Consider the following 14,879-nt stretch of genomic DNA (forward strand, 5'->3'; position numbering starts at 1 on the left):
GTGTACATGGTATTTCAGATAGAGTCTAATACCAATTAGACTGGCAAATGTCACTGATTAAATGCAGGATCCATAAATATGTTCAGGAAGGAAAAAATGTATTTCTCTATGTATTCATATTTAAGTGATTTTATTTATAATTTTCTTTATTCAATTTCATGAGATAATTTTTTTGCAGAAGCAATATGTAAAAAATGTTGCCTTTGAATTTCCTTTCAGTAATCAGTGTCATGCAAAGAATATTTGTCTCTGTAACTGTTTTCTATATAGGCCAAGATTTAAATCTTTCAAAGAGGCATTTATTATTTATAAGGATGCTAATGTTCCTGCTTTTTAGATCATTACATTATCAAGTTACATTTTGAAAACACACATACACACATGCACAAATTGGTGTCTTGTAGCTCTCATGAAAGGCTCTTTTCATGCAGATGGTTTACAGTCCTACATGAATTTGTGAAATAAGCTGAATAATACATAGATGGAAGATCCAAACAAATATCTTTTTAAAAATGATATAAAAATATTGTGTTGATAACAAGATAATAAAGATATATTGTTAGGTAAAAGTGAACACTAAACCCATGTAAAAACATGTTTCTAGTATATACATCTTAACTGTTTGCTATATATTGGTACATGTAAAGTGAGGAGTATAAATTTGATTTTAATTTTGATCCTGGAACATAAACTCTGGAAATATTGTCCGAGCATCACAAAACTGAAAATGAAAATAATTTACAAAATTAGTTTTTTACATATATATAAATTTCTATAAATTCTGCATTGCCTTATTTCAGCAACCATTCAACACGCTGACACTGTCTATAGAAGGGGATGATAAAGCTCCTGATTTCTTTACCATCTCCCAAAGTGGTTTGATTTCACTAAAAGCAGGTGTTAACCTCACTTTTGACACAGATGTCATCAATTTTAATGTAAGTAAATTGTGTCGCTTGATTAATGATAGTATCATTAAGTAATTTCTATGGAGTATTATTTTTTCTATAAAGAAGAAGATCTTAAAGTTAAAAAAGGCTGCCTTTGTAACCTTTTTATGAGATTTTTCACTGTTTGTAAACCATGTGTTACTTGGAAAATATATTAACTTTATTTGAAAAGGTATTACATTTGTTTTTATCAAGTAAGACTTTTTTGCCCTAACAGATCATCAAATGATTTTTACATTAAGTAGTACCACTAAAAATTTAAAAGTAATAAATGATACATACAGAAATATTGGTATTGAATCAGTCCCCTTTTTCAGCTGAGATGTCAAACTTGAATGTAGTGAGTAGTTTTATTTACCCAATATTTATTCCACTGATGAAAGAATTGATATCTCTGTACAAGAGATTATTATTTTCAATTTAATAATATAATCTTATATTTTTAGGTCAGAGTGAAAGTTGCTGATGGAGGAACTCCACCATTGTCTGCCACTGCCACAATTCCCATTACAATTCAGCGTAACTTGTTCACGCCTCAGTTTGTCCATGGGAACCTAAACCTTCAGATCCCAGAAGCCTTTGCTACAGGAAGCACAGTGACTCAGTTGAATGCCACTGATAATGATGTGAAGGTAAGATGAAATCATGCTGTAGGAATTTTCCATTATATTTTATAACTTTATAGTGTACATGATCTTTCTTGCTTTTTTATGTTTCTAGAATGCAGCTGCATAAATTAGTAACAAATAATAGAGATTTTGTTGTACCAAATATAGGAAATGATTGTAGATGTTTATTTTGACAGGTGGTATATGGCTTTTTCACTTTAATCAGGTGCATATCTAGTCTTTGAAAAGAATAAAATAAACTTTAAATAATTCTCTGTAACATCATCAACACAAATGTGTATGAGTACCTTATTCTTATGGAAATATCCCCAAACATTTTTGGTAGATCTGCATGTTTAAAGCTGATACTGCTTTTTGGTCCAGACTTTTAGGAAAAGTTGCAGAGAAATTCAAAGCTATACCTTGCACATTCTTGCTTAATGTTGAGTTGTATTTTTTGCTTGCAGATACCAAACAATATCATCCGATATGAGGCAACAAGTACCAATAATGCTCTTAACTACTTCTTCTTGAACCCAACCACAGGTCTCATTACTCTACTAAAACCAGTGCTTGGTATTGGGCAGGATTTCTTCAGTGTAAGTTACAGTAGTTATGGCATTTTGTAATGTAATGTTTGTAACTGCATATGTTATGATATGCTGTCATTACATATGTATGCCAGGACTGTAGTATGACAGCTAATAACATTATGTGGCAAAGCAAAGTCTATCTTGTAATTTTTTGTGAAGAATAAGGAACGGCTGCTATTCTGTAAGCAGTTCATGGCATTTAACAATTTCTCCTTGTTTTGTAGATTTCTTGGATAATTAATACCAAATATGTTAGCTGTTAGATACTACAAGGAAAATTAGAAAAAGTAATAATTCTTCTAGGAAAATCTTTGGAGGAATGTGTTTGTGGTGGTGATGAGGGATTTGATTGTAAAAAAAAGTGTTTATCTCCATGCTTAGATCTGTTATGTTCCAAGTGAAGTTTTCTTTTATCAAAGAATCCAATAAAAGCAATTTTGTCATAGCAAGGGATGGCATTTTGTTTTGAAAAAAATATTTTAAAATTAAAATTCCAAGACTATAATTATTTTTGATTTTCTCTTTGCTTTAAACAAGGTTTTAAAAAGAATTTAGAAATATTTTTCAGGTTTCTTTCTTTACTTAATCATTCAAATTCACTATAGCATTAGAGTTCAATAACAGATTTGGGAAAATTAATAGAAAGCATATATAATTCAATAACTTTGAACTGGTTGTATATTTTTGGCTGTAAAAAAAATATTTAAGGAAATCATTTTGAAATGTAATAAATGTAAATGTAATAAAAAGGTACTAGTACACTGATGAATACATTTACACAGCAAAACAAATGTTTTTCATTTTATCATCTTTTTTAGATGAGGGTCACAGCAGCGGATCAAGGAATTCCCAGTCGGACGACAGTAATCGATGTTGTCATACAGATAATAAGAGTGAATGGCACCCTCACATTTGCTACAGACTTGTATAATGTCATTGTTAGTGAGAGCAGAGATATTGGCTTCTTCCTAATTAACACTCTGGCCAGTCCAGGGGTAAGTTAGGACTGAATTTATGCCTAATTTCTTTTAATAATTTTATTCTTTTATCCAAACTTTCCATTGGATATGAACAACCATTTCCTTTTCATTCATGGTAGATTAGATGATAACAGAATCTGTCCCAAACTGATCAGAGTGCTAGTTTTTTCTTCCATTTTGAGCACCATGGGATATGCCAATTGTATTACACTATCAAAGGCTTCTGCACAAATGTTTATTTTTTCCCCTCAGAAATAACATGCATCTCAAAGTCATATGTCCCAAATAGACAATGATATTTCAAGGTGTTCTTCATTTACTGGTCTCGATGTAATATGTCCCAGATAGACACTGATACATCAATATGTCCTTTATTTATTGAACTAAATGTCATATGCCCCAAATACACGCTGATACTTCACACTTTTCTTTATTTACTGGACTTGATGTCTTATGTCCCAAATAGACACTGATACTTTAAGCTGTTCTTTATTTACTGGACTTGATGTCTTATTTCCCAAATAGACACTGATAATTCAGGCTGTTCTTTATTTACTGGCCTTATGTCTTATGTCCCAAATAGACACTGATACTTCAGGCTGTTCTTTATTTACTGGACTTGATGTCTTATGTCCCAAATAGACACTGATACTTCAGGCTCTTCTTTATTTACTGTATTCAGTGCCTATTAATCTACAATATCAAAAGCTTCTGCACAAATGTTCTTTTTCTCCCTTATAAATAACATGCATCTCAATGCCATACGTTCAATATAGACAATGATATTTCAAGTTGTTCTTCATTTACTGGACTCTGCGTCATATGTCCCAAATAGACACTGATACTTCAAGATGTTACTTATCTACTGGACTCGGCGTCATATGTCCCAAATAGACACTGATACTTCAAGATGTTACTTATCTACTGGACTCGGCGTCATATGTCCCAAATAGACACTGATACTTCAAGATGTTACTTATCTACTGGACTCGGCGTCATATGTCCCAAATAGACACTGATACTTCAAGATGTTACTTATCTACTGGACTCGGCGTCATATGTCCCAAATAGACACTGATACTTCAAGATGTTACTTATCTACTGGACTCGGCGTCATATGTCCCAAATAGACACTGATACTTCAAGATGTTACTTATCTACTGGACTCGGCGTCATATGTCCCAAATAGACACTGATACTTCAAGATGTTACTTATCTACTGGACTCGGCGTCATATGTCCCAAATAGACACTGATACTTCAAGATGTTACTTATCTACTGGACTCGGTGCCATATGTTCCATATAGACACTGATACTTCAAGATGTTACTTATCTACTGGACTCAGTGCCATATGTCCCATATAGACACTGATACTTAAGTTCCTTATATCCTAGACTCAAGGTCATATGTCCCAAATAGACACTAATGCTTTAGGCTGTTCTTTTTTTGCTGGAATGTTGCTATTAAAAAAAAATCAATTTTTAGTTCAAACCATGTGGTAAAACTAAGTGATAATTATAATTGTGTGTTATAAACCTTTCCCTCTTATGTATTCTTAATTAGTCCAGCAACTTCACCACTGATAAGATTGGTCCCATCATTCCATTAATTGTCATCACTATCCATTCTTAATTTGTTGTTCATGTATTCTCCATTTTGTTTACAGATTAGAGCGTACATTTTAATCCATACACGATGTTTAGTGTATTTGATTATTAGTATCCATTATCATCTGTAATTCATTGTGATCTACAGTAACATTCAAGTTTTCTTTCTAGCTCTGTTAGTTAACCAATGTTTATGGTATATATATACTTGAATGTTAATCTCAGGATATTTTTGCCCATTTCTTTGTAGCCCAGTGTTCAGTACAGTCTGGTGGGATACAGCTCGGGTCCAGATTATTTCCAGGTCAACTCTGTCTCAGGTGATGTCACGATTCGTAAGAAGTTGACCTCAGATCCAGCCAGACTTTTGAATTATGTTGTAAGTATCACATGCTGTAACCTATTTGAGCACAACTTATACAATATGTAATTTATATTATCCCCATTCTTTTCGATGAAAGAATGGGGATTATGTTATGTAACCCTTTCCATCACAATATGTGTGTGTGAGCAGTGCCACACTATTCTTACACAGTTAAGGTTAGAGTCATCAAAATATGAGATATTATTGGTATTTCATGGTTGAGTAAGGTGTGCATTACATTAATCTAAGTTTGTTCATGTTAGGGGTTGCGTTGGGGTCATTCCTCAGACACCATTGATTGTAGAATCACATATGTTGATTTTTTTTTAGTGTTTCATGAGGAGTATGACCACCTTTAATCAAAAACTAGGTTGCAGGACCTATATTTCACACTCCATTGACCTGCTTTAATCCTTATGTCTTGGTCAGTTTCACAGACACTGTTTTACCTGCAGATTGTGCAGTTTGGTATGTACTTGTAAATTCATCATGAGTATTGCACCTTTCAGTCAAAACTGGTCAGTGTGACCTATATTTCATATTTAAGTTACCTTCAGTAAGCTTTGTATTTAATTTAGTTTCTTTGACACTTGCATGCAGAGCATTGTAACATGGCACATAGATGCATCAATACAATTACTGTAATGTTTAGATAAAGTGTTACAATCTTTTCATGCCACCATTTGAAGTTTTCTTGTTGTTATATTAAATAAATCGAGAAGCAGGGAGAAAAAAATGGGAATTAAAGATTGGCATTTTTTTCATTTTCACACATGATTTAATTAACTGCAAACTGTATGATATGAATCTCTACATGAGAAGTTTGCCAGTCAGAATAAATCTTTTCATAGCTAACAGGTGTTTTAAGAGTCTATTTAAGAGTGTAGAAAATGGTGTTTATGTTTAAACTATCAGCATTGATAAAGGTTTATTAGTTCAGTTACAGTGCATATCCAACTCAGAAGTGTTTTCTTGTACTCCATACAAATGGTCTTCCAAGCTTGAATTATTTTGAGAAGTTATTTACCAGTAAAGGAGCTTTAGTCTTTTTTATTTTTTAATGTACTGTTCTTTGTCAAAGCCAACTAACTACATTGAATCTTTGAATTTATTTTATCATTTACTTTTCAGAATCTATTCATTAACTGAATGTATTAACCTATTACTTTTTTTATTTTCATTTTTAAAACTTGTCCATTAAAAGGTATTATTTATTTTCCTTCATCAGCTTTATGTGAAAGCCATCAGACCAGTCACACCAGTACAATCAGCAACAGCAACTGTCAACATAACAGTCTTGAGGAATGAATATGGACCAGTATTTTTCGATCTTCCCTACACTTCATCATGGGAAGAGACTATTGAACTTGGAACCCTTGTTGAAACAATAACAGCTACAGATCAAGATAACGTATGTTCTGTATTTATTAACTCTTGCATCATTAAGGGATGTCTCATTGTTACCTTTGGAGCATAATTATATTCTGAATAAAGACAGCCATGCAAGATAGAAACTAATGTGGTCAGTGTGATTTGTGTTATTTTCTTTATTAGTAAGGAAGCAAATTCTGACTGTTAGATGTTGTTTTTTGTTTTCACAACACATGTTGCTTTTCAATGTATGATAACTTGGATACTGTTTGTAAAGCAAATTGACTTTCCTTAAGATGCTTAAGATATTTTGTTGTCTTTGTCTCCATGTTTTTCTGTCTTTCTGTTCTCCATCTTTTACTCAGACATACTTATTACCCTTTCCCTGCATTTTACTTGTGTTTTACATCAGAGATTAACTTGACTACATACTTTTCCTTACAAGAATTGAATAAATGGTATGCTGCATATTTTGTTTTTACTACCCAATATTTTAGCTTATAATTGACATAATTACATTCAGTAATACTGTAGATAACAAGGACTTTTAGCATCCTCTTGATAATTGACATAACTACATTCCGTAAAACTGTAGATAACAAGGACTTTTAGCATCCTCTTGATAATTGACATAATTACATTCAGTAAAACTGTAGATAACAAGGACTTTTAGCATCTTGATAATTGACATAATTACATTCATTAATACTATAGATAACAAGGACTTTTAGCATCCTCTTGATAATTGACATAATTACATTCATTAATACTGTAGATAACAAGGACTTTTAGCATCCTCTTGATAATTGACATAATTACATTCATTAATACTGTAGATAACAAGGACTTTTAGCATCCTCTTGATAATTGACATAATTACATTCATTAATACTGTACATAACAAGGACTTTTAGCATCCTCTTGATAATTGCAAGTACAGTTGTTGATCATATTGCAGGATACGATTACATACAGAATAACCACTGGAGAGCCATACACTTCAATATTCTTCTTGAACTCACAAACTGGAGAGATCAGGTTAAACAAAAGACTAACCAATTACACAGACAGCCTCTTTCAGGTGAGTAAGGCTGTCTTCCTCTATATAAAAGATCCATTTTGAGATGTTACGATTCAGAAAGAAGTTGCATAATATATTAATTTTCATTGATTTTAATAAGGCCTGAATACTAATATGAATTGGCCCCAGTATCGAAAATGATATTTGAAAATGATGCACATATTTAGATAATAGTGTCAGCTACTCCTGAAACTGTTTACATGTATAAAGTTTTGTTCATATGATGGTCTCAGATTTAATCCTTTGTACTGTTGAAGAATTCCTGTATCATAATGTTGCATATTCAAGTGTGTTACTTTCAATAAATGTAGTTGTAGGGGTCTGGATAACTCCAGGATAGTAACTTTACTTTGCATCTTCGTTACTCTATGTTTCAGACATTGTGTCACTAAATGCTAAAGTAAAATTGTCAGCGTTGGTTGGTTTTCATTCATTTCTATGTGATCTGCCACCCTTGTTTGTACTGTATGTGCTGTAAGATTATACCAGTTTTAAATATAATTGAAGAGACATTTTAAGTATGGTAGATGTATTTTGAAATAAACCCTGCCACCATGCTAGTTTGTATTTCTGGTGACCGTTGTAAAGACAAGGATATTCATGTAGCACAAAGTCTTAAATAGTCAGGCCTGGACACCAGTTTTACATACACTTTTAAGCACCAGAACAAATGAATCCATATGATTTTACACTGATATTTGTTACAAAATCATTGACTGTAAAAGTACCAAAGAAATGGAGATTATAATTTTTCATTTCTTTCTCTTAGTTCAATGTATCAGCCAGTGACGGTCAAAGGATTGCAACAGCATCTGTCATTGTCAGTGTACGAAGGGACATTCAAAACCCATACTTCATAAATGCACCATATTCAGCTGTTATCGATGAAGTACAGAATGAGACTAGCCTTGTTCCCTCTATACCATCCATTCAAGCTCGTGATGATGACCTGCGGGTAAGAAGATAATTTTTGCTTCTTAATTTAAATTTCCATACAGAGTTCCAGATTTTGACAGATTCTTTCTAATTGTTAAGCATTCATTCATAAGTCTGATCTAATAAAATTCTCAAGTTTGGTTTACTTTCCGTTAATTGGTAGATATTAGAAAGGAAAATATTTTCTAACTTCAGTCCATTTGTATTTTTACACTTTGTGGAAGAGCTTGTTAAGAGCTTTAAATAATCAATATTGTTATTAAGGTTATAAAATAACCAATATTTTATGTGATTTTTTTTATAAATCTATAATCTTTAGCCAGTTAGACATTAGCTTTTGTCATATGCATTTAACTTTACCAATAAAATGCAGAAAATGGAAAGATACAATGCCATTTTTATTTGTAATTTTTTTATATACCATATCCCTGCATGATGTTAAACCCTTTAGGCAAAAATATATAGGGTTGAAAATTATATATATATATATATATATATATATATATATATATATATATATATATATATCAATTAATATATTCATTTCATGGTTTTAGGGACAAATTGTGTATGAAATTGATGGGTATGGAAGTGCAAGAACATTCTTTGCCATCAACAGAAACAGTGGACAGGTTTCTGTTGTCAACAGTGCCCTTCTAAGACTTGATCCCTCACTGACCTATGTTGTAAGTTATCCTTTCATTATGTCCGAGTCTAATTGTCTTTTAGAAAATAATGAATCTTTTCTTTCTTTCATTTCAGGGTAGTTTTCTTTACAGAAAAGTGATTGCTTGTTCTAGTTTTCAGTTTTGCATATTAGATTGATGTTTAAGAACTGTACATTGAGTAGAGCCCTTGCTTTGGTTAGATGAGTCTTAATTGGGAGGTTGGATAAGTACAAGGTATCCACAGATACATATGCATCTTAATATCTTTAAGCCATTTTAATTTTGTGCTGACTGTATTTAATGTGTAGCTTCTATTCTTTTAATTAAAAACTAATCAGATTTATGGAAATGTTTGGGTGTTTAGCACTCATTCTTTGAATATATAGAGGGCTTATGCATCTGCCCTGGGTTCATTATTGGCAATAGTTTGGGCATATCATGGCATCAACATCAACCTTAGTCAAAAGTTTTTTTGAAAATTGCTTCAGTACTGTTAAACTTAAATAGTAGAATCTCACTGTCTGACAGTGACCCTTGTTTATTGTGTTAGAAACTCATTACATAAATGTTCTCATTATTCAATCCATGCTGTAATGCCTTTATGATATGTGATGGTTTTGTTTACAGGTTCACTTGGTTGCCTATGATTCTGTCTATCCTAACAACAAGGCTTTTGCCAACCTGACTGTATCAATCAATAGGAACCTGCATGCACCACTGTTTGTTGGTGGACCTTACGCACAGACCATCTATGACACATTTGCTCTAGGACAGGAAATTCTGCGTCCAAATGCCACAGATGCTGATGGGGTAAGCTTTTCATTAATATTTATTAAAATAAAAAGATGATTCCTCTAGACTTAAGTATAAAACTTCCTTGTATTCAAGCCCAAAGGAACACAGTGAAAAGCATTAAGTTTATTTTCGTGTTCCCTGTTTTAAATTCATGCTTTCTTGAAGTATTTCCTTTATTGATCCATACCAGGTTGCATACAGTTCCATATTTAGCTATGTGAAAAATTTCCTGTATTGATCCATACTGGCTTCCATAAATTTCCATGTATTTATCTCTGTGAAGGATTTCCTGTATCGGTCCATACTGGCTCCTATATATTTCTATGTATTTATCTCTGAAGAATTTCCTGTATTGGTCCATACTGGCTTCTATACATTTCCATGTATGTATCTCTGTGAAGCATTTCCTGTATCAGTCCATAATGGCTTCTATACATATCCATGTATTTATCTCTCTGAAGTATTACAAAATGGAAACAAAATTACATTTGTCCAATATGGGGGAAGAGTCACCTTGTATTCACCGTCCTTTAAAATTTTGATGATCTGCACACCAGGGGAAATAAGATGTAGCCAGCTTATTACTCTGAGTGATCTTTGGAACACTTACTCTTGTTCAGACAGTACTGTAATTATCTGTTGCTTCTTCAAAAGCTTTTGTACAATATTTCAACATGGGAAACTGTTGTAGATCTGTGCTTGATGTAGGAAATTTCCCACTAGTAACATTTGATATGGTCCCATCATTCAAATCATGGCACAGTAGATCTTAAAGTCTTGTTTTAGAGTGGTCTTTATTCGGATCATATAAATTTTCATATATTTCTTTTATTTTCAGGATTCTCTGATATACAGCATCACAGGAGATGCAAGGGCTCAACAGTTCTATTACATCAATCCTAGCAATGGCATTATCACTCTCAGAAAACTTCTAACTGAGGGAACTCAGTTATCAGACAGGGTAAGTTCTTTTGAAGGATAATCTCTCCACTTAGGGTTTGTTTTTCTTTCCTTCATGTAAATACTGAAAATATAGATTAAAGTGAAGTTTATTTCCAGTGTATTGTAATTAGAATCTCATGATACACAGTATTAATGATGTTCATTCTATAATTATTTACCACTGTGTTTTATGAATATTTATTGCATTAAATTAATTGAACAGTTTCTTGTCACTTTCCTAGGTGACATAATGCATTGCATACAAGTTGTTCACAGTTGGATCTGACAAGTAAAGAAATAGTTTTGGATAAGTTGCCTCATAATTTATCAGTCTTTCTGATTGAGTGTAAGCAGGATAGGTATTTAGAAACATTTCCAAATTCAAACCAAAAAAAGCTGGTTCATAAAGTACCCTAATACTGGTTATGAGTTGACAAAATAGTTTTTATTTGCATATTGAGTAACATTATTGTGGGCACTATCAAGGAGAAAACAAGATCATCAATCACTTTATTTAAAAATTAATGCTTCTCTTTTTATAAGTGAATATCAGTATGTAGACACATAGAAATAAACTTTATTGCATTTATTATACAGGTCATTCTACAAGTCTGTGACCAGAGACTGCAGCAAAAATGTGGACAGACATATGCAAACATTACAGTCATGCGCAACCTATTATCCCCAGTATTTCAGGGCTTGCCTTATGTGACAACAGCATCTCGTGCCGCCATACCAGGGACTTTCATTTATGACACTGATGCCTTTGATCCAGATTTGAGGGTAATTCACATATAGATAGCAGCCAGCCATTTCCTCTATTATGACAGTAATGGAAGCTCCTAGAACTTAGAATTGCCTTTCAGCATAGAAATGTATTTTTTCTAAAGTATAATTTTTTAAAAGGTAATGATATTTTTAAATATGTTACAATAAAAAGCTGGGCTTGTCCATTTTTTAAACCTATATTATCCCCAAACATGATTTTATGTGCGAGAAAATTCTGTAATAGAAGGCTAACATGTAGTGCTTTTATCTTCTAACAAATATACCTATCGTTCTTTTATTTGTCTAGTGTTCTATTTATGGTTAAAACATTATGGAAAATACTCTAATTTCTTCAATTTGACACCTTATCATTCAGACACATTATGTTGATGAAAATATTTTGGTAGAGGACCAGTCTGTATCGTAAATAATGGTTCAGGATATTCAGAGAAGTAGGTGATATTAATGTTGCTCTAGAATTTTAATTTTTTGAGAAATTTTACAGGAGGGCGATGTCTTCTGAACTTTAAAATACGTCCGATCAGTTTAAGGACAGATCAAGACCTCATCAGATATTTAGAAGAATATATATGCAAGTTTACGTTATCAAGTTATTCACTGCAAGAGTTGTGGAGTTGACTTTACAGTCTATGACAGAGGAAAGCTGGAATGTTGGCTAAAGTGTGTGTCATGTTTAGACTTATGCTTGAATGTTGGCACTAATCCATCTGGAATATGTTTATTTAGAACAAAAATTTAAACCAGCAGTAGATCCAGGTCACTAAAGAATATACATTTTTCATAGTTTATTTCATAATTTTTGACATGAATTATGTAATTTACAGATTATACATGTACCTCTTAGGGTTTAGCAGGTATTCATTTATAATTATTATGTGTCATGAAAATAATATTAATTTTGGACCATATTTTTACATTGGTATTCCTTTTGGCATCAATGTCAAAGATAAAAGTAGTAATCAGTTTTTCCATTTTTAGATAACAAAATACACCACTGTGACATTTGCTAGTTAGAAATGTATATGTAGCCATGGAAAGTTATATAAAATTATACAGATTTAAAATGTTTCTCTTTACAGGGAGAAATAAGGTATATGATTGATGGAATTTATCCAGTGCAATCCTTCTTCATCATCAATGAAACTAATGGTGTCATCTCATTGAGCCGAAACCTGAACCTGGATTCTCTGCAGACTGAATTATATCAGGTGTGTACAGTATGGCATGCATTAAAAAAAAAGTTCCTACTGCAGTGCCCTCTCTTTATAATGCAGTTCAGAAGTTTTGGAAACTAAGCAATACCATTTTTATGAGTAACTACTGATTAAGAAATCCTGTCATAATTCATGGGATAAAATTTTAAATTTGGCCTCTCATTATATATATATATATATATATATATATATATATATATATATATATATATATATATATATATAAAATTCTGTTTTTAGTTTTCAGTAGTTATAATTATTTAAATGATAAAAAAAAAACAATAAAAGTCACAGTTGTGAATATCTACAAATTAAGTTTAGTTCTGTAAAACTGTATGTAAAGATAATTAGGTTATGGCCAGGTTTCTTCCATGTCCTTGGACCTCTTTCACATGTGGTAAGAAGGATTTCATGGAAGGTCAAATTTCTCAGATTTTACCAAGCCCTTTTTTTTAGTGGAAAACAAGATGTAGAGACCAGTTTTGAATCAGTAACAGTTCAAGGTTTTTTTAATTTTTTTATTTGAACATGATTTCATTTTTTTTGTCTTCTTGAATTATATTGTTAGCCATAGATTAAGAACTTGATATACTGATTGACTTTTTTCTTCACAGATCCGAGTTCTTGCCTATGATACCACCTATCCCAATGACAGGGCCACTGCTACAGTTAGTGTCACTGTCAATCGCAATCCAAGCACACCAAGATTCGACCCATTATCCTACCAGGTCACGGTTGCTGACAGCATTGAATTGGGAAAATTGATTGTTGATGTTAATGCCACAGATAATGATGGAGTGAGTATCTAGAATAAAATATTCTGCTGTGCATGTGAGTGCTGAAGTTTCTTATGGCTGTTGCTTGACTACCCCCCACCCCAATTAGTGTGGCTGCCAAATATTCATGCATTTAATATGAAAACATTGGAAGCAGGCATAAGAAGTTGTAGCAAAACAGAAAACATTGATACACTCCATGTTTAAATGCCCCAGAAAATGTGTCCCTTTGGTTCTGGATTTGCAGTTGCTTTAGTTTTAGTATATCTTTCCATGCATGATTTGGTTCTCTGAAACCTTTTATTTATATAAATGATTTTTTTTCAGTTATGAAACTTTATAATTTGAAGTGACTCTGTTATAACAATACCCTTAAATGAAAGTTCATTTTGACCTACATTGTATACTAATACTAACACAAGCTAAATCTTTGTGTTTATACATTTATTGATTCATCCATACTAAACCTATATAAATTCTACCCTCCATAAAAGGTCATTTGTGACAAAGGCAGTTGGAAATAGAAATAAATGTTTATTCAGTTGTAAACTTTCAGTTTTTATTCTTATGATTATACATTGTGATGTGTTACTCAGATCATGTTAATGTGTATTGTACTTATGAATAAGTATAGGAATTAGGGAATGGACTGTGTGCTGTATGCTTTTCATGTTAGTTTTCACCTGTAATTAATCAAGGTATGTATTAATGCAAAAACCAATGTCTTGTTTGGCTGTCACTCCAAAGTTACTCAAAGTATGTGACTTTCACCCAGCACATATCTGATTTCTGGGGGTGGACAGTGATGCTTGTTTTCCAAGCAGTTTAAGAACAATGGTTTGAACAGATTAATACAAAAGGACATTATTCTGTTTATTATCATTTTTAACCTTTACTTTGATTTGATAGTTTAAGAAAAGAAATTTCTTTTTTTATTCCTTTTTTGTGTTTTTTTCCTTGTTGTTTTAAGTAGTAAGGTAGGAAGGTGTGTGGGTGGATTGGCCGGTAATTAGGATGCTGGTTGCACAATATTTTAATGGGCAGGAAATCTTGCCTTTAATTTTTCTTTTAGTTTCAAATTAAGTTCATTAATTGCAAAGATCTTGGTGGTGAAGCAGGTTAATGGTAATACTAATACTAGTACCACTATTTCATGAACAGGACTTCGACATCGTAGATAGGTGAGTGTTCTCAACATTTACA

General features: G+C 32.3%; 1 protein-coding gene across 1 annotated transcript in view; it reads left to right on the forward strand.

Moving 5' to 3' along the window:
• Positions 1–14,879, forward strand: part of LOC149805912 (uncharacterized) — a 273,589-nt gene that overhangs the window by 144,556 nt on the left and 114,154 nt on the right. Inside the window, exons 92-105 of the mRNA XM_089934933.1 lie at positions 801–938; positions 1,397–1,582; positions 2,026–2,157; positions 2,970–3,146; positions 4,991–5,119; positions 6,333–6,515; positions 7,434–7,556; positions 8,326–8,511; positions 9,050–9,178; positions 9,788–9,970; positions 10,794–10,916; positions 11,495–11,680; positions 12,766–12,894; positions 13,515–13,697. Coding sequence (XP_089791059.1) covers positions 801–938; positions 1,397–1,582; positions 2,026–2,157; positions 2,970–3,146; positions 4,991–5,119; positions 6,333–6,515; positions 7,434–7,556; positions 8,326–8,511; positions 9,050–9,178; positions 9,788–9,970; positions 10,794–10,916; positions 11,495–11,680; positions 12,766–12,894; positions 13,515–13,697 — 2,187 coding nt within the window. The remainder of the gene's footprint in view (positions 1–800; positions 939–1,396; positions 1,583–2,025; positions 2,158–2,969; positions 3,147–4,990; positions 5,120–6,332; positions 6,516–7,433; positions 7,557–8,325; positions 8,512–9,049; positions 9,179–9,787; positions 9,971–10,793; positions 10,917–11,494; positions 11,681–12,765; positions 12,895–13,514; positions 13,698–14,879) is intronic.

Source organism: Sinohyriopsis cumingii, chromosome 2, assembly GCF_028554795.1.
Source record: "Sinohyriopsis cumingii isolate HCF-2022 chromosome 2, ASM2855479v2, whole genome shotgun sequence".
NCBI classification, from domain to species: domain Eukaryota; kingdom Metazoa; phylum Mollusca; class Bivalvia; order Unionida; family Unionidae; genus Sinohyriopsis; species Sinohyriopsis cumingii.